The sequence below is a fragment of the Lissotriton helveticus genome, chromosome 7, assembly GCF_964261635.1.
Source record: "Lissotriton helveticus chromosome 7, aLisHel1.1, whole genome shotgun sequence".
In the NCBI taxonomy this organism is placed as follows: Eukaryota; Metazoa; Chordata; class Amphibia; order Caudata; family Salamandridae; genus Lissotriton; species Lissotriton helveticus.
The window spans coordinates 1,306,819,490-1,306,842,327 of NC_136068.1; the positions used below are offsets into that span (position 1 = coordinate 1,306,819,490).

A 22,838-nucleotide genomic window follows, 5' to 3' on the forward strand; every position below is an offset into this window, starting at 1 on the left:
CAGCCCATTTTCAGACACCATCATTGTTACAGTGATACGTACACTTGCATCTCTACACATGATTTTAGTTATGAAATTGAGGACCTTTAACCTTGATTAATCGACTAATCTATAGTTCATATTGCATCTTTTCACCTGCATCCGGATACACGTTCCGTCAACATCTAGTCTAGATATACACTTTGTATGCGTTTACAGTTAAGAACTTACATTGTAGACTTTGCACATGGTGTTAGATAGGAAGCAAGAATGCTTACTTCTGCTTTTTGTATCTTCTCTTTTACTTTCGCTAATCGGATGATTTTTTTAAACAAAATTGTAAAGGTTTTAATTAACTATATGCAATAAAATACATTTGACTCTCAGTGCTGTAAAGTGTTGCCGGTTAAGGTAGGTCAGTTGACTTGCAACATCCCAGGTCACTAAACCAAGATCAAATCTTTAAGTACTATAATGCAGCTCTGACTCATGAAGACAAGTATGGAGGTGTGCTACTCTCTACCCACATCTGCCTAGGGAGAAGGAGGCCTACAACTGGGCTGCCATATGCGACAGACTGTGCTTTACTGATTGCTTGGGAATGGCTTCTTCGAAGAGGTAGTGGCCACAGTAACCCATCCCAGGAGTTGAAATGTACAAGCAGCTTGGTTGATTCTGTGATTTTTTGATCTCCTAGATAAATCAGTGCCACTGTCGTACAATCAGTGGCTACCCATATTGACCTTGGACCAATCATACTACCAGAGATGGCATTAACGCTACATCTGCAATGGAAAAGGCTCTGCAAGTCAGACTGCCAGCTAATATGTGCACAACAAGCAAGGGACAACAAAATGGGAATCCTACAGTAACATGCAAGGAAACTAAAGTAGAAATTACAACTGGCAAAAGTAGCATCGCGCTTATGACAGATTAAAAAGAGCAGGGCATATCACTCGCTGCAGACAATATTTGGACATCATTGCAATAATACAGTGTTGGAGCAAAGAGATATACAGCACAGATGAGCTAAATTCACAACCAGAAAAGTTTCCAAGACCCTCAGCCTTCTCCCTTTTATACCTGGTTAGGCGTGACATTTATCAGGGGCGCCATGTCCTCTTGAAAGAGGTTTGTGCCATTATTTTGGTCTCTTTCGATGTAGCCATCTTCTTGAATTGTGCCCTGAATTCTCAAGTTAGGAACAAAGCTGGAGACTTAGATCTTGAACCAGCAAACTCTGGAGGCCAAAACACTAGTGCTTGCAAGGCCCAAGACAGCACTCATGATGAGGGGCTGGAGGCCTCATTCCTAGTGACATTACACAATTGATACAATGTCTGCTGCCTGTATTACACTATACAAAGTACTTTTCATGTTAAGTGACGTCAATTAAGTGTTTGACACCACCAGCCACCAGGAGCATGGCAGAGGCCATGACGCCTTATTTTGCAAAGGACAATGCGGGATTGATAGTGCTTCATATAGATGAGGTTAGTGATGATAACGGGTACATCCTCCCACCAGCATCCGTTTGGGACCACTTTTGAAACTGTACAATCGATCCCACAAGTAATATCTCAGCAGTGGGTCTTACTGAGTGTCAACGAAGAATCCTCTAAAACTACATTATTAAGCCTGGAAGACTATGACAGGGATGTTGACTCAGGGCCATATGTCCCACAAAGGCCTCCACCAACATGATCAAAGCTGCTCTGAATCCAGCAAATCAGGACATGTATCCATTGGGTACCATCATGAGCTCTAGGAGCCTTCGGACTTGCCAGTGGTGGCCGTTCCTAAAGCATCAAATGTTTATGTGAATGTCTTACGGAATTGTAAATTAGCCATGTAGCCTCGGATACTCAGGGCTGGGAAAATAGGATATAAAAATTTGTTCTGACTCCTTAATATTATTCTAAACTACACTTTTTAGCGCTTGGGAGGAGGTTAATCTTCAAAACCAGCTTAACCAAACCCCCCTATGATGTCAGACAAATATATTCCATAAGGAAAGGTAGAGTAATATGATTATTCAGTTACTCATAATAAGGTAAAGGTCCCAGGTGTTTCTTTGTGATGTAAGCAGGACCATGAAGGTATTATGGCTATTTAAGAGGAGAGCGATTTTGCAGACACTTTTTTGGAATCCTGATCTTTGAATACTGATTTAATGATGGGCTTTCATACACTTCATGAGAATCTGTGAAAAGATTCCTGATTGCAGTTTTGGTTTGACAAATTGTAATGATTGGAGGGCAATTTGAAAAGCCGATTTGTTAGGATGCATATAAAGTAATTGCTATAGTTTCTTTTTAAAAAGGGGAGAAAATATTTACCTTTCCTTGCTTTTCCCGGCAAAATAAAGCAACGTTGCCATTTTAAAATGTTTTATGCAATTCTCCATATGAAAAGAAAAGTATAATTGATTTTTGGTGAATAACTAAACGTTCTTGATGTGATTGACCTAAATATCAGCATTAAAATCATGTTTCCAAATTTTCGTGGTAAAATATGGTGGACAAGAATATCATGAAAGTAGGTTTCAATTGGTAAGCAATGTTTTACTATGCTTAACTTCACATATATGTACTTTTGATATATGTATCTTGCACTGCGTAGATGTGGAGTAGAGAAATCTATACTTACCTTTTTGCAGTTACCTTCTAGATAAACTTGTCCTTGATATTTTTACCACTTTATTTTGGACACACAATCTTGTTGTCTTCTATATTCTGTCAGACAACCAGTTCTTGAATAGGGTGACCAACTGGCATGGGTGCAAATTCAGGATGGTAAGTGTAAAAATTCAGGTCAGAGGATAAAAATTCAGGACAAAATTCAGGACAGAAGGTCAAAATTCAGGACAAAACTTTGGGACAAAAGTTACGTTTTACAGACACATCAGAGAAAGTTGTGCGATAGTATAGAAGTAAGTAAATAGACCATCACTTGCGCACCAGTCAAAGTAAGTTTTATATAGTAGGTTGAGACAATTGTGCACTTCAGGTTTCTTTGGTATGCGTGCAGCTTTGGGCAACTGTGAAGGTCTTTTTGTGCTATTTCAAATGACAATAATCTATTTATATGTTTACTACACTGGGTTGTCCAGTCTGATATTTTTTTTACAACTCATGGTCCTGACCAGGCATGTGTGGTGAGAGAAGTGGTCAGGAAGATCTGCTCGGAGAGATTTTGTTACTAGCATTTCATATCTGAGTGTCATTGTGAGATGTAAAGCGGCACGCATAGGTGAACTAAAGGGAGGATGGATGTGATGAACCCACTATAGGGAACATAATTTGAGTGTTTCAGCAAGTGGAACTTAAACTATGGAATTTGACTTTGATTATGGGAGGTTTCGCAGAGAGTTGCACTAGCTGACGGAAGTCACAAAAGAGCTTTTCCCTGCGGCTTTCTTAAAGAAGGCACTGTCTATACACTATTACATAATTTATTTTTGACGCCTTGCCTACTGCTACAGACACAATATACATCTCAAGCACAGTTCATGGCACTACTAATCTCTCCCTAAAACCTTACACCTAAAACAAAACATTCAAACATTTATAATTACTAGTGTATCACTCAAGTAGCAGTTGGGTGTCACTCAAAATTTCATCTATTAATTCTTTCATCCATCATTCAGTCTTTCACCGTTCATTCTGTCCTTCCATCTGTGCGTCCATCCATATCCAAAACGTTTTAACCATTTGCAAACCTATCTATCATCTATCCTTCCAGCCATCATTTCACTCATCTATCCCTTCATTCACCCTTTCACTCATCCATCCACCCTTTCACCCAATCCATCCTTTTACTCATTCATCCACTGTTCCACCCATCCATCCATTCACTCATCCATCCAACCATTTTCCCTTTTACCCATCATTTCACTTACTCATCCATCCACCGACCCAGTCACTCATCCGTCCACCCAGTCACTCATCCATCCATCCTTTCTTTCAGCTCTCCACCCTTCCTTTCACTCATGTATGCATTCTTTCACTCATCCATCTTTCCATTCTTCTGTTCACTCATCCATACACCCATTTGCCCATCCATTCTGACAATCCCCCATCCATGCTTTCACTCATCCACCCTTCCATCCTCCCTTTCTCTCTCCATTCCCCTTTCACTTAGCAACCCATCCTTCCATCCACCCTTCACCCACCCATCCACCCATCCAGTTGCAGACAGAAGAGGACCATCAAGAACTTCACCCTCAATGTAGTTCCTAAAGCAATGGATTGGGTGGGGTGGGGGAGGGTTCCCTATACCCCAGTACATAGGCAATCTGAAAACATGGCTGTCATGAGTCATGCATGATGCACAATGCCAGGACTCGAGGTGAATGTGACATGGTGTTGTTTTCAGGGCTTTAAATGGGAGGAAAAACTGAGGTCTCTCCAAGGGGCGTGTCTGATGTAATTGAGGGCATGACTTAAAGCACCTCAGCGAAAAATATGTGCTCAGTTGGGATGTATGACATTACAACGCAGGCTATTACAACGCCTGCCTTTACAACGCGGTTTTTACATCGCAATCCATTACAACGCATAGTGCTTTTGGGTGTTGGAAAGTGAATAGTTTAATTTACTATTCCAACTCCAGTCCCCGTGAACACTAGGGAAGGTTATTGGATAGTAAATTAACCTATTCCCTATCCTAGAGCGCCCCCAGCGCAATGCGTTGTAATGGTTTGCGTTGTAATGACCACGCTGTAATGGTAGTGCGTTGTAAACGTTTCGTTGTAAAGGTTGTTTACAGCTCAGCTGCGGGAAAACTGGTATTTTGCTGTTTCTATCATTGCATCCAGAAACATTAGATATAAAACAAGCCATGACTATTGGCTTGGTCAATGGATTTTAGTTGCATAAAATAAATAAAAAAGCAGCAACTATAGCTTCCTTTTATCTATATATAAAAACGAAAGTATGTCTGTCTGTCTGTCTGTTTCTCCTTTATGCATTACTACACATTTCATCCGATCGCCATGAAACTTTGGGAAGTTGTTGAGTACACTCCCGTGAAGGTTTCTGGCATACATTTTTTTTAAATATTGGCCCCCCAGGGCCCTCATAATCTTTCAAATACTGATGCACGCACCAGACGGAAAAACAACAAATCGTGTATCCACAAGCACTCAAATAAATAAATAGAACTAAAATTCCATTCATCCGATCGCCATGAAACTTTGGGAAGTTGTTGAGTACACTCCTGCGAAGGTTTCTGGCATACATTTTTTTAAAATATCGGCCCCCCAGGGCCCTCATAATCTTTTGAATACTGATGTACGCACCAGACGGAAAAACAACAAATCGTGTATCCACAAGCACTCGAATAAATAAATAGAATTAAAACAGCATTCATCCGATCGCCAGGAAACTTTGGGAAGTTGTTGAGTACACTCCCGCAAAGGTTTCTGGCATAAATTATTTTTAAATATCACCCCCCAGGGCCCTCATAATCTTTTGAATACTGATGTACGCACAAGACGGAAAAACAAAAATGTGTGTATTCACCAGTACTCGAATAAATAAATAGAATTAAAACAGCATTCATCTGATCGCCAGGAAACGTTGGGAAGTTGTTGAGTACACTCCCGCGAAGGTTTCTGGCATAAATTATTTTTAAATATCGCCCCCAGGGCCCTCATAATCTTTCGAATACTGATGTACGCACCAGACGGAATTGTGTATAATGTAATGTGTATACTTGTAAAGCGCACTGTTGCCAGCCGGCGTCCTGGCGCTGTATACCGCTGGGGAACCCGTCCTGGCTTTCCCAGTGGGATGGTCCCTGCTGGGAATCCCCAAGGTGAAGCCAGGCATCCCGGCGTTGAGGGGGCTGTTGTGGAGATTAGGCAAGCTAATGCCGAGAGCTGCCAAGTGCGACCCCTGGTTAGAGTAGGCACTGCGGCGAGAATTATCGAGTCCGCTGACCCTGGTCCACGACCCTGCCACGTCGGGAATCGAACCCTGGTCCCGGGCCGACTTCTGCTTCCAGGTCTGCCACCTCTAACCAGTGAGCCACACCACTCCACTAAGTATCCACTAGCACTCGAATAAATAAATAGAAATAAAACAACACTTTGAAATGATTTCCATATTAAAATGAATATGTTTCAATAAAAATGACACTATGTAAATTGAATGTTATCATAACAAGTTTCCTTGAATTTCCTTTCTTCGGAGATCGCAGCAACGCGCGTCGGGTAAGCTAGTATATTAATAAAAATGCTTCAGCTCTGAAATCATGAGACTGTGTAAGAACTATAACCTCTTCTTTTTAACTTTCTCCTAGCCTGGGCAGGAGGAGGCCACCACATGCTATAATAGCTCAAAGCGGCCCATTGTCATTCTGTATGTGACATTCAGCAAGCATACAGAATGACAATCGGCGGGGAGGAGGACTGCTCTTGTGCTCCGAGGATAAGTGCTAGGCGACCCCATCAGGGAGCTGAGGCCTCTCACAGGGGAACAGCTCTGCCTCCTACAAAATGGATCCTCACAGACAAAGGACAGGAGGTCCAAATTACGGACGGTTTGTTAAATTTACGGATGGTAGCTCACCCTATTCTTGAAGAGAAACAGTTTGTCTCCTGCTTGTAAAGACCAGGATTGCCTTGCTTGAATCTGGTTTGGAAGATTTCAGACCCATAGGCAGCGTTCCTCTTTCCACAACTGATTGAGCGTGATTTCTGATGTCAGGTGGCAAAACAGTCTGGGTGCAGGGAAGACAAAAATTCCAGGTTTCCTTTCCAAGTCCCAACCTATCAGACCAACTTTGAAACATTGATACCTATCTGCTCCAGAAAACCTGAAAAGTTAAGTATAGATTTTAATTAATTCCAGGTGTAATGGAAATGCTCAATGAATGACTGATTAATTAATTATCCAATAGTGTATTGTAGTATTGGTAGATATTTATATTCTTCAATAAATAGATTAGATTAGATTTACATGTATTTCAGTTTTGTTTTAGTATTACCAGCATGGCATATTCTTTTAAGTAACAGTAAGGCTGGCATAGGACGTTTTTTGGTACTAGTTAAAATAATATTATGTTTTAAATTAAATCTTTTGGCCAAGGTCTTTGGAGATTTACAGCAATATCAACAAACCAATATGCAAGCCAGTCAATCTTAATAGTACACCTTAGTTTGCTTAAACCACAAACTCATATGCCACAAAAGAGCCTGGGTATTTAGCCAGGGTACTAAATCCCTAAGGACTGGGACATGTTGAATGTCCTGACGAAGACCGCTGTGACCCACTAAAGAGAGGGCACTTAAAGACGGTCGAAACATGTTGACCACCGCAGTTTAAAGGAGGATTGTTTTAGGATCTTAATTTCCTGCCTAAACATCGTCCATCCTTCACCCATTTTTAATCCTGGCCGGGAACCTATCAATAGAAGGTTTCAACAGGTATCCACGAGCCAGTTTTAATGAGCACTTCCTACTGCACTTTTTGTCCATCTGTAACCCAGTCTTGAAGGGTAACACTATCTTCTGTGATTATTGTGAGTCACTTTTGTGTTTGTCCCTATGTGTGTTGTGGTGTGTGTTTAGTGTTTCCCCCTCCCTATGCTCCGCCCCCTGCGTGGCTACGCGGGGGCGTATTGTAAGCAGACCCGACGATGAAGCATGTCACACACATTTGTGTGTGAATGAGGGCAGTTTTTTCAATATTTATTATTTTTCCTAAACTGTCTTTATTTGGCTGTGTTTCTCCTTCCCACCCATTTTTGTGTTTACATATGAGATAGGCATCACACTCTTGCTCGGCTGTGCCCCTCACTCTGACGGACTGTGCCTGTCCTTTTCTCTACTACTGTATATTTCTCATGCTATATATTTACTATAATAAAAAAGTCTCATGATGGCTCCGGTTACAATATCTTAACCTTTGGTGCCCCTTCCTCCCTTCTTCAATCTTGTTTTGTTGAAGAGAAGCCTTTACAGACCCTAGCATTCCGCTCTGTCCAATCATATATGTTGAACACTCTCCTCTGCCCAGTATCATGAGCCCTAACTTAAAGCCGGTGTCTTCGATTCCTCCCTTGCATTATTCTAGAAAGAAAATCACAAGATGCCCTATGCCACTCCTCTCTCCCAGCAAAGCAAAGTTTGTGTCTACAGTGTGTCTTTCACACTGTTTAATAATCATCCAACCAAATTATCAGTTTTTCATGTTGCAAGTAGTTGTACTTGTAGTGTTACTTAATGGCCCAATGCATTTTAAAGGAGAGTTTGATTATATGAGCCTCTGAAGAAGGAGCTTCACCTCAAAATTTGAATTTAAAATTATATAAATAATTTTAAATTCAAATTTTGAGGTGAAGCTCCTTCTTCAGAGGCTCATATAATCAAACTCTCCTTTACACCTCGCTGTACAAGGTGTCTTGCACGTACATATATGCCAAGTACAACTACTTGCAATATGGAAAACTAATCAATGGTTGATCATTGTTAATCGTTATGATCAGAACAGCACAATTACAATAAGAAGCAACCTGATGAGAACATAAGCAATATGCAGTCTTATAGCCATGCAGTTGGAGACAAAGATCATTGTTTGACCTGTGCTTTTCAGTCTAGTACCAAGAGGTCCCAGGCTGATGAGACCCTGTCTCACTAGCAATCTACAGGGGGATAAACTGAAGTCAATAATTTGCATTCAATAGGCGTGCAACCAGCCTGGTTTTATGTTCTATGAGCATTTGGAGTATAGAATAGGAGAACCTGGTTGGAAGAGGTACAGGCTTCCTTTATCTTTGATCATCTAAACATTCCTAAGTCGGATGACTACTGAATGTGTGGATGGTATGATGTGGTCTTGCAGAAATAAGAGTGGTATCTGCTATGGTGCACAGGGAGATATCACACATGAGTACCTGGAGAACTGTGTACAAATCTGGAGGGTGCTCTTGGGTATAGTATTGGTGCTTCGATGCCTCACCTGCGGTTGTACTATTACTCGGAGAGACAACCTTAGGCATGTTGAGTCACAGTACGAAACTTGCATTTGGTGTGCTACGTGTGATGCTTACTTAGGATTTAGCTTGCTTGTTTGGATGTTGTGTATAAGAAGCTTTAAGGCCCATTTTTGGATTGTTTTGTTCAGTTCTCTATACCTAATGTGGAGTAATGCTCCAATTTCTAGAGGTCTTCTTTAGCATGGTGTATCCGTTTGTTGAGGCCACCAGCTGCTTGTTGTGTTTGGTTCTGGAGAAGTTTTCTGGAGTTTTGTTTGTGTCCAGTTGGGAAACCACTTCCGTAGTGCTGAACATTCTGGGCCGGGTCATATACAGTGTTATGGCACATGACTGGGACAGATTGTTACTGGGATGTCAAGTCCAGTTAAGGATGTCTTCCCTAGAGAAATACTACCAATTCAGAGGGCTACAACGGAAGTATTGTGTTTAGTCTGAAATTGTTTATTTTGAGGGCTGCACCTAGTTTTTGTTCTTGTATCTCACTCTGGGGATTTCGCTGGAGTGCTGTGTTCAGTTTTAAGGGACTCAGCCAGAGTAGTTTCTGTATTTCTGGAGAAATCATTTGGGGTCTTGTTTGAAGTCCTGGGCACGTCATCTGAAGTACTGCATCCCATCCTTGAGGACACCTCTGACATATTTTGTTTGGTTCGAAAGCTACATCTGGGGTTATGTGTTTTCAATTGCCGAGCGTGATATATTATCAACAGTGCAATGGGGTCCAAAGTGGGCGTTGTTCTTCACCCAACAACAGAATTAAGCCAAGCCGTAAACTCCTTTACTCCCATCAACCATGCCAGCATGCATGGATGTATGACGTTATAACGCATACTTTTACTCCGCAGACCATTACAACGCGACTTTTACTCCGCATACCGTTACAACGCATAGCGCCTTGGGGCGCTGGATAGTGGTAAGTATAATTTACTATTCTAACTCCAGTCCCCGTGGACCCTAGGGAAGGTGTTGGATAGTAAATTATACTTATCCCCTATCCTAGAGCGCCCCCCAGCGCAATGCGTTGTAATGGTATGCGGAGTAATGGTCGCGTTGTAATGGGTCTGCGGAGTAAAAGATCCGTTGTAACGGGTGTATACCGCATGCATAGCATCTTGCTAAAACAAACTCTCTATATCACTTCAGTGCATCCTCTATGCTTTTTTTCTATCCCATTCGACATTCTGTCCATGGTGCCAATATTGGGGCCTTGTGCTTTTACTCTACTCTCATTCAAATAGCAGGCAAGTGACTCCTTTTTTCTCCATTGTAAATACATCAATTGGACAGTTTGCATACATTTTTTCCATATCTTGGCTTTATCCACCTTACTTCCTAGAGTATATGGTGGCTGTGTCCGGAGCCACATTGGCACCTCACATACTCTAATGCAGCCTGTAATTGCATTTATAGCTCCAAATAATGTTGAGGTTCCCAACACTAGTCGGACCATATATATATCCTGCTCGGGTTAAGCCACCCTAGCACTGTGTCACTTGTCTCCATCTTATTCCAGCCTGTCTTTGATATGGTTATCTAGGAGCTTTAGTCACATCTTGTGCGAGGAATTAGAAAGTATGATTTTGTGTCAGATAAAAGAAGCAATTATATTCCTTATTGTCGGTGGATGGTAGAGTTCATTATAAGAGGCTTAGTCTGCTGTATCACTGCTTTTTAGTCTACTTTCGACCATGAATGTTGATTTCCCAGAATGCCAGTGGTAGTGGAAGTGACATCATATAACCTTTAACTTCAATGACATCACAGATGGCACCACATGTCCTTTGACCCTCAGCCTTTCCTGTAAGTGATGTCACATTACCTCGACCTTGATGACATCACAATAAGTGACATCACTGGTGTTCAGAACTCCGTAACTAAATGATTAATAAAGGAAAACAATAATCATTAACAGAGATATAGCCTATTTTAGATACCACTAAGATTTAGGCTGTCCTGTTTGCTGTGTTTTTTTTGTGTGGATTTTAGTGGTGTTTTCACAGTGTTTTTCAAACCTTTTGACATCAGTGCATATCAGTGTTTATTCAGCTGCCTAACCCCCAAAATAGACATAAACTTTATTTTCCCAGTGTTTGCAAATCAGTTATTGCAGTGATAGGTATGAGTCACATATTTAATTTAAAGGAAAGGTAATGCAGAGTATGAAGTGTCTTCCCATTGGCAGTGTGTCCAATTGACTTAAGTTAGACTGTGTTAAACACAGAAAGTCTCATTTAAATTCAATTTTATTAAGAATTTAGAACTCCAATGTGGTCCACTTAAAAATACACCCAATTATTATGTAAATTCACATTCAAATATGAACTCAGTTCATTGCCATCGTAAATAGAATAACATATTAAGCATATTAATTTCCAGAGTAATTGTATCAAAGTTCGCTGAAACAGAGATACATATGCAATTTTAAAGATAATAGATTACAATACAAGTCGACTTCACAGTAAATCTAAAGTAAATAAAGTGCAACATACAGCAGCTAAGAATTATAAACAAAGCAGGTTCTAAGGAAATAACTGAACATTTTTTGACTAACAAATGTTTTCCCTGGCAATGACTAATAACGGCAAGGTAGAATTCAATTATGTGCAGGGTTCATTTAAATAGTAGCAGAAACATATGTAAACGTAAGGATAGTATACAATATCAGTTTAAGAATAAGACCAGTTTTTAGATAAAGTGTGTCGTATAGCAGCAGAAAATTGTGAACCAGACGGAGTTCTAAAGAACAAATTAGCAGAGTTATAATTAAGGTTTCATTCTCACTTAGCAAGACCAGTTAAAAACAGCAATACGAATGGAGACCAGCATAAATAAGAGCAGTGAAGACTAAAATATATTCATAAACTCCTTAAAAAAATTACATCATTTTATACACACTATTTCATTTTTTGGAAAAGAAGGAATTCATGCGCTGATGATACATTCTTAATGCTATTTTGCAAAAACATAGATCGAAGCCATCGGTAAGGAAAATCAACTAAAACTTTTTAAATCCATTAATAGTCCTGTAAACCAGACAGTGTGAAAGGTAGGGAGAGTTGAGAGTGGGTATTAAGTTGTGAGTATGAATGGGAGTGCAATACGCAGACTTTCTATGTCCCAATAGCTGCTATTAGACTAAAATGTCGTTTGATAGGTTCATTCACTCTAGGCTTAGCCAGTATATTACATTGGGAATACCAGCTAAAGACTAATGAGCTACACACATTAAGGGGTTTTATTTGTAAGGAACTTTTTGAAGGACCCACTGATAAATACTCTTTCTCACGTGACTTCTCCTTAGCATTGAATTATTTAAGCACAAAGGAGGAGTCAGTGACCTCCCTCTCGCTTCTAGAACTTAAATCTTTTTTTAAAAAAATACAAGCTGTATCGTTAATTTTCAGAGAGATGGTAAGTATTGCATATCAAAAGAAAGGCTGAAGATAATAGCAATGTCAAACACACTGAGAATCCCTCAGAGGTATTTATCCTGGAATTTAGAACATGGTGTTGGACGTTGGCTTACATTATGTCGCAGTAGCGGCCCGGGGAGGGACTTCCGTGGGGTAGTGAGGCAGGGGATGGGCAGGTGGGGGGTATTTAACACGGGATTATGGATAAAAAGAGGTAAGTACACAATTAAATACATAAAATTTTTTTGTTGCGCACGCTACATCGCATTTTGCGATGTAGCAAGTGCAACAAAATTTTGCGATGCAGTGCACGCAACGAAATTCAAACTGGTCAAGCGCTACGGAGACAGGTTCTCAGACCGGGTACTTCAACAAGTGATGCTGCACAGAAGCTGGTAGGTAAGATATAGCATTGATGTAAAGGTGCGTCATTGGGTGCAATGTTGAAGGAAGTACAAAAGATTAGAGGGTGTGGATACACCAAAAGAGAAGTCTTGGGGCGGAGGGGTTCAGTGTAGGATCAATGCGACCAAGTATTAGGCACTTCTGCCATAGAAACATGATGGGTGGCGAGGCCTTAGTGGTCACCAAACAGGATAAAGGTCTTGGGCGGCTCTGTAAACGTGGATAACCAATGAGACACAGCTACAATCTTTAGCAAAGGGGGGAGGTGTCAGCATTGTGCACATCACTGCAGAGGCCTCACTTATAGTATTGTTCCCATTCAAGGTATGGAGGTCCAATCTCCAGATGAATGGGGCCATACTGGAGCCCATTCACAGCCAAACTATTGCATAATTCAAAAAGTGCATAATTCAAAAGGCAAACACTGAGAAGGAGGCTGGAGAATGTAATATATGCGATAGAGAACACATTTCACAGTAGAAGACTAATGATCAAAATATCAAATCAGAAGAAGGGAGGATTTGGATCAACATTAAAAATAAACATTTTCAATTGATGGAGGGTAGAATTCAGAGCCGATGAAGATGAAAAGGGCAAAATGAGATGAAAGCACCAGAGACGAAAACAAGGAAACAACAGTACAGGATACATATTGATAAAGCTGTAGAAAAGACAGACCCAGTGGAGAAAGGGGTGGGATGGGCCCGACTGCCATTTTATTCCATCAGATTCTGAGTGCCCACATCGTTCTACTCTGAGAGCAAGGGCACTGCATCTCACAGCTCATTTAAACATTTGGAACATCGCATTGGCATTAATATGTACATTCTGGCACCCACCCAAGTGGCCCTTTTGACACTACAAGTGAGGGTCATCATCCAAAGGCACTCATCCTGTGGCCAGTCCATTGCTCAGCTCTGCCTCTTGCATCAGCGTGCTCCTCCATGCCTCGCAAGTGTTTGTTTGGGTGTTTATGTTTACACTCTGAAATAAGTGCATGCAGCTGTTGGTCCATTTTAATGTTCTAATTTCAGCAAGAATTAAAATGTGGTGCCCATCAATCCGTGCACTTGCAGCGATGAGTCAGACATACGAGCTTTTTATGGGTTAGCTGTACACGTGTGCGCGCATGTGAATACATATATAAATGTGATCTCCCTCAGTACAATCTCATATGTTTTTCCTGACAGGTCTGTCTTTGACACCCAAATGGTCTGACCACAGAAAGTCTAATAACGGTGCGAGAAAAGGAGGTCAGAACGAGACAGAGAGTCATCGTCAAGCCTGGTGTCTTCCCGCCAAAAAGCATTGGAGACTCTCCCTGCTTCTTCCGCTTGAGGAAAGATGTCAGTGCTGAGCGCCCTTCCCTTCCTGAAGCCAGCCCAGCTGCGCTGCGCTGCCAACTCACCAAACCGGCAGCGGCGACACACCCTCCCAGCCAGCGAGTTCCGCTGCCTCACGCCGGAAGACACCATCAGCGTCTTCGAGATTGAGCGAGAAGGTAAGGCCCGCCTTTGCATACCTTAACCTCCTTTTGCCAGCAGTGGCCCGTGGTGGTAGTTCTGTGGGGCAGACAGGCGGGGTGGGGGAGGGACAGGGTGGGAGGGGTAAACATTTTGCGATGCAGGGCACGCAACGAAATTCGTTTATTTAATTTAATTGTTTACTTACCTGCAATCATCCATATTCCGGTGTTTACCACCCCCCTTCCTGCCCCTCCCCCACCCCACCTGCCTGCCCCACGGAACTACCTCCACGGGCCGCGGCTGCCTATTGCGTCATCCTTTCCGTTCCTGGTCTGTCATGCCACAATGGTCAGTGCCTACTGCCAGGAATCTAGGGCCATCCTTGCCTCTACCACTTTGTCATTCTCTCATACTCACACCTGGGGGCATTTTATGAAAAATCACGCTGGGCAGCAAGTCACCTTGCTGTGCTGCGTGATAGGGAAAGGGCAGGAATGAGCCGTATTTAATATATTACTGTGCATTACTGTTTTTTCCCTGCACTGGGGCACAATGCAGGCCCCCTTACACCATGGTGCAAGGGTGCCTGCGTTGTAAGCAGGATTGCTTTTCTGCATGAAAGGGCACCATCCAGCATAAAAACAACGCTCTGCAAGGAAGCAATGAGGAGAATAAAGATATTTCTCCTCATTAAGCCTCACCTAAGAGGTGTAACATTTGAACACATTTCCAGGTCTGCCAGCAATGGTAGATAGGGGTGGGTGTGTGGGAAATCACACACTCCATCCATGGAATGTCTCCCTGGGGCACAGTAATGCAAAACAGCCATTTGCGCTGTCTTGCGTTACTCTAGTTTTATCAAGCCACGTCATGTACCGCTTTGGCCGCCATAAGTGTGGCAGGGTATGCTCAGACGTGAGTCCCTTGCTCACTTTGCCACTGGATTCAAGCAAGCCTGGCTGAAGACGGCTGTAATGCCAGAAACCGGTCCTCGGAAGCTTGTTTACGGTCCAGGGAAAGCATGGCTTGGCAGTTCGGGCTGGACTGTTCCCATGAGGCACAGGGTCAGACCGATTTGCATATAGCCATGTCTGAACTGGGGTGGCAGAGTGGGCTAAAGAACGGTGATGGATTGGGTGTGAGTGTTTGATTGGTTCAGATGCTCTGTCCATCACCACCCCCTTTTGTACCGAGAATTAATAACATACATAATCATCTAACTTGGCAGGCGGTTTTACTTCATGCCTTCCCACCGACTCTTAATAATCTGTATCTCATCAGCCATACCTTTTCCATTACCCGTCGTCGTACAAGATTGTGCATTTTCGACCCTGCCCATACTAATCTGTGTTTCATCAGTTGTACCTTTTCCATTACCAGTTGCCTACAAGACTGTGCATGTTCAACATCATTGCACCTTGTAACTTTCCCAACATTCCACTTCTTCTCATTCTCCAACCAAACATTTTCCCTTTCATTGTGTCAATTTTCTGGGGACATGACCATCTAGTAGACTTAGTCACACCACTCCGGACACCCTTCTTTCGTAAATACTTCATCAACAGAACCTTACTAAGTCCGATGCTCTTATATCCTTAGTGAAAGCCACCTCCGGCCAATTAAAGTAGTAATCCACTAGTACCAGGGCATACTTACCAACCAACCCTCAACAATGGAAAGGGCCACGTATTTCAATCTCCACCCTCTACCATGCCCTGTAAGGAAATTCTGTAGCATTGATGGTAGTCTCAACCGTGGTATAGGACTTCTGACTGCATGCGCACACAAAAGTCCAGCACAAATCTTTCTATAGCCCCATCCATCAAAAGTCTACTCATGCCTTACTTTTCTTGGCACACATCCCACCGTGTCCTTCATGCATCAACTCCATTAACCTTGAACGCCACGCACCTGGAACCACCAACATTCCGTATCTGACAGTATCATCCACCATCAACATCACAGCCCAAACCTTCTCATAGTCACATGATTCAGTCCTGTCTACTTTATTATCTCCATTGACCTGTGTCAGGTTGGAAATAACCAGTTGGAGGTCTGTATCAGTTGACAATGTTTGCTTCCATTCTTGCTCAGAAATGGCACCCCTATATAACTCTTCCACGCTAGCTACAAACCAAACCTCATCATCTGGCTCTTGCTCACCCTGAAAAGGCAAACGTGACAAACAATCTGCAATTACATTTTTTGAACCAGGAACATATTTAATGTGAAAGTTATATTCTTGCAGACGTTTCACACCTGTGAATCATCTTCCACGGGGGAAAGAGTTAAGGAAAATGGTGTGGGCATCCACTCATCGCTGAACGTTGTGAATATTACCTCTCTTCAGCAGCAACTCTCAGGGGTTGCCAACACAAGGGAAACACATCACCAATTTTAGGAATAATCACACAATGTATGTGACCATAACAATAGTCTTCATTAAGGTGAGACGAATAGTCGACCAACCACTGGCAGGAGAGACCGTTATCTCGTCAGTGTTCTGGAAACCAGCACAGCAGCTCTAAGATGGAATGAGACAATAGGTGATGTGCATGCTAGGATACATAATACATTCACAGAACAGATAACAGATACCCTCTCGGGTGATTAGTGCGCTGTACAAATCAATATAACATAACATCACCTTTCCCCCGTGATTAACCTGTTGTGAGACGTCATGGACCAGTGCACGAGTCAGTTCTCACAATGGGTGCCTTTCATCTTGGAGCTTGCACTGGTCAGCACTGTACCTCATAATGCTGTCCCTGGCTGCGAAAACATCTTCTGCCATTCTCATTGGTGCCAGCGCAACCACAGCATAGAGCAATACGAGGGTATGGTGAGCAGGCATCCCAGATTTGCCGGAACAGTTGTACATTTTACTGTAGCTGTCCCATCAGATTTCGGCAAGTTTTGCACATGTCCTGGTTTTCAGAAAGGGCTGACTGTATATAAAGGAAGACACATTTTTATATTTTTAAAGATAGAACAAACTAGAAGTTCTTAAAATAAAGCAATTTAATTATCACACATTAGGCTTTCACTCATCCTTATTGTACTACAGGGTCTGCCTGGATATGAGATCTACTTGTTCAGAACACAAGTTCCGCATGAACATTACGAACTGTACGATATGTAACTACCAGTCAGAGCACACCAAAGGACCACGTGTGCATCCCCTGCACCTGTAGGGCATAAATGGCTTCATGGTATAGAATATCTACACTGTTCAGATACTCCTGTCTGCTTCACAGCGGACAAAGAATATATATACCATTCAGGCACACCTGATTGTTTTACCTGAATTACAGACTGTATCCGTCAAAAGGGTTAAAGTGAGATTATTATTTTTTTTGCAGTTATATCTAACGCAAACTCGACAAAAATTGGAGTGATTTACATGAGCACCACTTACATTACACAAGGACACATTCATTTTTGGTTGGCACAGGGAGGTTAAGTGATTTGCCCAGAACCACAGGCGATGCAGAGACGCAAACCTGGTTCCCCAGCTGCAAAGTCGGCAGCTCTGGTTTTTATATCTAAAATAAAAATTGAAAAAAAAAACAATGAATAGAATTTATTTGCCTCTCATGCCAAGAGGATTTGATTACAGGACCTTGTTCTTGTCAGAAACACCTATGCATTGGGTCAGGCATGCACCTTTATATCTCACAGATGTATTACCCTAGTGGGGATGGCCCTATGTGATAGAGACATAATCATGGTTTGCTATTCAAAGTCTATTATAGACACATTCAGCTTAGGTTGGGGAGACACGTTCACAAATTAAAGATTCTTGTGGTTTTGCTGGACACAAGGCTCGTCTGTGTTAGACAAACTCAATTTACCTTTGTCATAAGAGAGTACAATTGTTTAGACCGTTTTTCAGTTGTGTATATTTTTCTCCAACAGTGTGAAATTCCCCTGATGAAGGGCGAACCGCCCGAAATGCATTGGGGCATGTTAAAAAGTGTGTGAAGATAATATTAAAACCGATGTGAAACTAACATTGAAATAATACAAATGAACTTTGAAAAGAAATTTCAATAAAACTTTATTTTGAAAAACATCAAACAAACAAAGGAAAAAATTATTTTCTGTGTGCCTTTGGGGACACTATTCCCTGTTGGAGTAGTGCTACAGTAAACGCTTCTTACAAAGACAGCAGTGAGAAACTTATGAAGTAGCAAAGAGGGATTCTGAACCAGATAGACCTGGGGAAATCATTTACTAAAGTTAGAGTTTCATCCATCTGTAAAGTAACAAAGGTACAGATATCCAACTCTACAAAGAGGGCATCTGTGGGTGAAACCAGAGACAGAAGGTGTGTGCTTTAAGAGAAGTCAAGAGCATGGGTAAAGCAGCAGTGCTGGCTGTTCATATCTCATCACATTCAGGGTTTTACCACAAAAAGAGAGAGCTGGATCAGAGCGACAAACGCATGAGAATGTACAAACTAGAGCAGAGCTCCACTGAGTAAAACAAAGGTTGAAAAACAATAAACAGCACAATGGAAACACAATCACAGTGAAACACGGCCAAAATGAGTCTGTTGGTATGTATAGCTCTAGTTTCCTGCCAAACACATGGTACAGAGTTAAATACACAGAAAAATAATACAAACAGACTGGCAAACAGTTACCAAAAGCAGGTTGGCAGAAGCAAATAACTAAAGAGGTAAACCAAAGAAGGAGATCCACATACTATCAAAGACCTCAAACAAGTTGTCAAATGTTCAGGATGAAAGGTACAAACCACCAGGGAGATCATAATACAAGCAATAGACAACCATGAATAAGAGATGCACATAATATCAAAGGAAAATCTATTAAGTTCCAGATAATCAAACCAGAAAAGTAGACAGCCACAGAAAGACAGACATATGTTAGGAGACATAGATAGACAACCCAAGCAAATGATGAGTACTGCACAGCACAAGACATGAACATACCTGTAAAAGACAGAAACTAAGAGAAACCAACATAAAACATGAACATATTAATAAAAATGACAGACTTACAGAAAGTATCAAGCGCTCTAAAACCCAAGAAAAGCAACCCAACACAGAAGCCACATACTACTGTACAAAGTGATACACATGCCATCATAACACTATTGTATATATAAAGACAAAAACATGAAACCAGGTAAATAAGATTCAAAGAAAGAGAAAGAACCTGACCTAAACATAATACCAAAGGTGCCAACACTACAGAAAAATCGAAAGTACTAACATACTGCTACACGGCTACACCCAGAGAGCCACAAGAACCACAGAACATACAGCTATGCAAAACAGGCAGCTGAACTAGAACAGAGATGTAACTCAGACAGAAGCAAGCAAAGGGAGTGTAAAGTAGAGTAACAAAAATCTGCAAAAAACAGGTACAACTACACAGAGTCAAGGAATCTCAAAGAAAAACCTGAAAGACAACCACAGTGAAAGATAGTTGAACATAAGTTGTTCTAACATTAAATTTATAGTATTGCCCTGACAGTGTTTGCTCTTCATTTGCAGCTTTTATCTCTGTCTCTGGTGACTGCCCACTGCAGATGGACCAAGTGCGGCACTTTCTAAACCTGTGTCCGGAGCTATCACTTGGCTGGTTTGAAGAAGGACGGCTGGTGGCTTTTATCATCGGTTCCCTCTGGGACCAGGAAAAACTCACCCAGGTAAGAATCAATCCAAAGCCCTGTCCTGTATGTACCTCCTACTTACTGAAGGCTCAGAGAGAACGGTGGTGGTCGGTGGAAAAGGAGGGTTAGAGAGGTGCATGTCTAGCCCAATACTCAGCGTTATGGACCTCAAAAAGAAAAGATGTCCTGCCTTCAAGATACACAACCCTAAAGGAGGGCAGAAAGGGGACCCTAAGTTAAATTTACAGCGTGCAATTACTTACATACATCACTCGATTTTAAGTTATGGCAACATGGCTTGGGCCTGATGGAGAGCTCAGTCTGGAAGACATCCATGTATTTATTATTACAAGTTCTTGAATATGTTCTAAGCCTCCAGCAGTCTTTTTTTGCTTGCTTTGTCTACATGCACATTTTCCATCACATACAATACCTGACAAGTTTCTGCTGCCTCCTACTGTGGAAGCAGTACGCTGCCGCAACAATCACCGTGGCAGCAGCATCTTCTATCTAAATTTTGAAATGAGGGAGTGGTATCAGTAGCTGACTCTGCGGACTCATTTCGTCATTTCAGTTACAAAACTTAATGAACCCCCTTGTGAACGGCCTGTTTTCAAAAGACACCTGGTGTGCACATCATGCAAGTCTTTGACCTGAGCTTAATTTTTAATGATAGGTGCAGCCCAAAGTTTTGCTCTGTAGCCCTTGGCTGTTGCTATCGAGTGTTAAGATTTCATAGTCTTCTTGATTCCACCTCATGCGTCTTTCATCATCAACTAGACATTCCCTGACTTTTTATCTCACTCCTTTATGTTCTTTTTCATCCCCGATTTATCTCTTTCCTACTGTTTTTTTGTCAGTCTCTTCCTCCTTTTCTCTTTTAATTTTTTTCTGTGTTGCTCTGGGTCAATAAAGAGAAATAAGTGCCGGTTCTCAGGAATGAGTGCTGGTGGGGCTCCACCATCAACCACCACTCAAATTAAACACTGGTCTTTTAACTGATCCAGTTGTTTCCCTTTAACTTAAAGTCTGAGGGTCTGATTCATAAAGGGCCTCCACACTCCTGGCGAAGGCCCTGCAGTTGTGGGGGAGATTCTGCACTCAGTTCCGGAATCCGCACAGTTAGAGTTCTCATTACGGATATTCTGCCTCAATTCTCATTGCGGATATTCTGCCTCAATTCTCATTGCGGATATTCTGCCTCAATTCTCATTGTGGAGATTCTGCCACGAGTACAGAGACTCCTCAATGACTGCGCGGACTCTGCCACAAGTGCGGAGGCGCATTGTGAATCAGGCCAGAATGCTTAGTGATAAGGCTTGCCATTCTAGAGATGGCATTTGTGTACAGGTATTTAACTGGTCATGCATAAAATGACTGTAGTGTAACTTGTTGTTTGTCTCCTCCTCAGGATGCTCTGATGCTGCACAAGCGGGAAGGCACCACGGTTCACATCCATGTGCTGGCTGTGCATCGCACCTTCCGCCAGCAAGGAAAGGGATCCATCTTGATGTGGCGCTACCTGCAGTACCTACGCTGTCTGCCCTATGCCCGCCGGGCCATGCTCATGTGTGAAGATTTTCTTATACCTTTTTACTCCAAGTGCGGCTTCAAGGTTCTGGGCCCATCCGAGGTCACTGTAGGCTCGCTCACCTTCATCGAGATGTATTACCCGGTGCAGGGCCATGCATTCATGCGCCGGAACAGTGGATGGTAGCCTACTTCCAGGTCCTCTAACCAAAACACAGATCTTAGGGTTTCTTAGGCAATGACTGATTAATTGTCTTACAAGCCCTGATTGGCCAACAGGATCAGTCGTCTTGGCTGAGAAGGGATGCCAATCAAAGTATCCAATCATAATATGCATGCATGGACTTCTCATTCTTATGAATATCACAGAGACAACTGGCCTGGTTGGGATTGGAACAAGTGCTTTCAACAAGGGACTGCAGGATCTCGAGGGGGACATCCGGCTATTCGCATGTTCGCAAAGCCAAGATTACAGGGTCCTAAATGTCAGGAGGTAACCATTAAGTTGTGATAGGACAGAGCGCATCAGTTGAGAGGAACAAGTTCTGTATAGTTGGCCCTCATAGCTCACGAGGCTGCTGGAGGACATGAAAGCCCTTGACTACACTTGGGGGTTCACTGCACTCTTGGCTGTCAAGGGCTAGGAAACCAGGAGTAGAGGCTTTGTCAGAGGATAATGGTGTTCAGTTTCAACTGCTGTGCTCAGCTTGCTTCTAATGCCACAATTCCATCTGTGTCTCTTAGACGAATTATTAAATTGTAAGCCTCATCTGGGCCCGCAGTTTTGAAACAGCCAGACAAAGGTACTTTTAAAGGCCTGATACACAGTCTAGATATTGGAGAGCTCCTTGGTTTCCTTCAAGAAACTCAGTCACACAGCACCGTAGCGACTTATCGACCAAATGCCGATAAGCAGCCGAGGAAGCAGACATGCCCAGCAGCATGAAGAGGAGGCAGGCCCGCCAATGAGGCCGCTGACTGGAAATCTCTAGGTTTATGTATGACCACTTCATCACTCCATAGCAAAGTGCCCATGACATGTCTTGGTGCAAAGCAGTATGTCTTGTGGTGCCACTCCAATTACAGGTTGGCATCTTGCTTCCCTCTCCAGTGGTCCCACCTCTGAACATATGTATGATACGTAGGTACTCTAAGGCACCAAGAATCCATCCATCTGTAGACAGGTCAGTGATGCTGAAGTACAGATACACAGACAGTCCATACTAAGGCCAGCCTTCATTATCCGCTTTAGTAGTCTCTGCATCCGTATGCTGTTTGTATGCTTCTGAAGTATGTATCCGTAGACAACCTTTAAACCCACCCTGGGATCTCCATTGACAACACTCTCATCGAGAGGTCCACAATCCTGTCCAAAGGAGGCACTTCTGTAGTAGGAGTCTGG

At 42.3% G+C, this 22,838-nt stretch overlaps 2 protein-coding genes across 5 annotated transcripts in view; one reads left to right on the forward strand and one right to left on the reverse strand.

Moving 5' to 3' along the window:
• The window catches only part of LOC144767371 (uncharacterized), a 270,245-nt gene that overhangs the window by 44,795 nt on the left and 202,612 nt on the right, over window positions 1-22,838 (reverse strand). Inside the window, exons 2-4 of one of the 4 annotated variants that reach the window (XR_013598168.1) lie at window positions 17,682-17,808; window positions 16,929-17,211; window positions 16,370-16,787 (exon numbers count right to left, since the gene is read on the reverse strand). The exons of 2 other annotated variants lie outside the window; for them this stretch is intronic. The gene's annotated coding sequence lies outside the window, so the exon portion shown is untranslated. Of the gene's footprint in view, window positions 1-16,369; window positions 16,788-16,910; window positions 17,212-17,681; window positions 17,809-22,838 lie in introns of those variants that run through there. One more of the 4 variants, XR_013598167.1, reaches the window with a different exon arrangement.
• Window positions 14,142-21,623, forward strand: LOC144767372 (serotonin N-acetyltransferase-like). Its single transcript, XM_078650837.1, has 3 exons — window positions 14,142-14,298; window positions 19,788-19,942; window positions 21,318-21,623. The coding sequence occupies exons 1-3, from the start codon at window positions 14,142-14,144 to the stop codon at window positions 21,621-21,623; spliced, it is 618 nt and encodes a 205-aa protein (XP_078506963.1).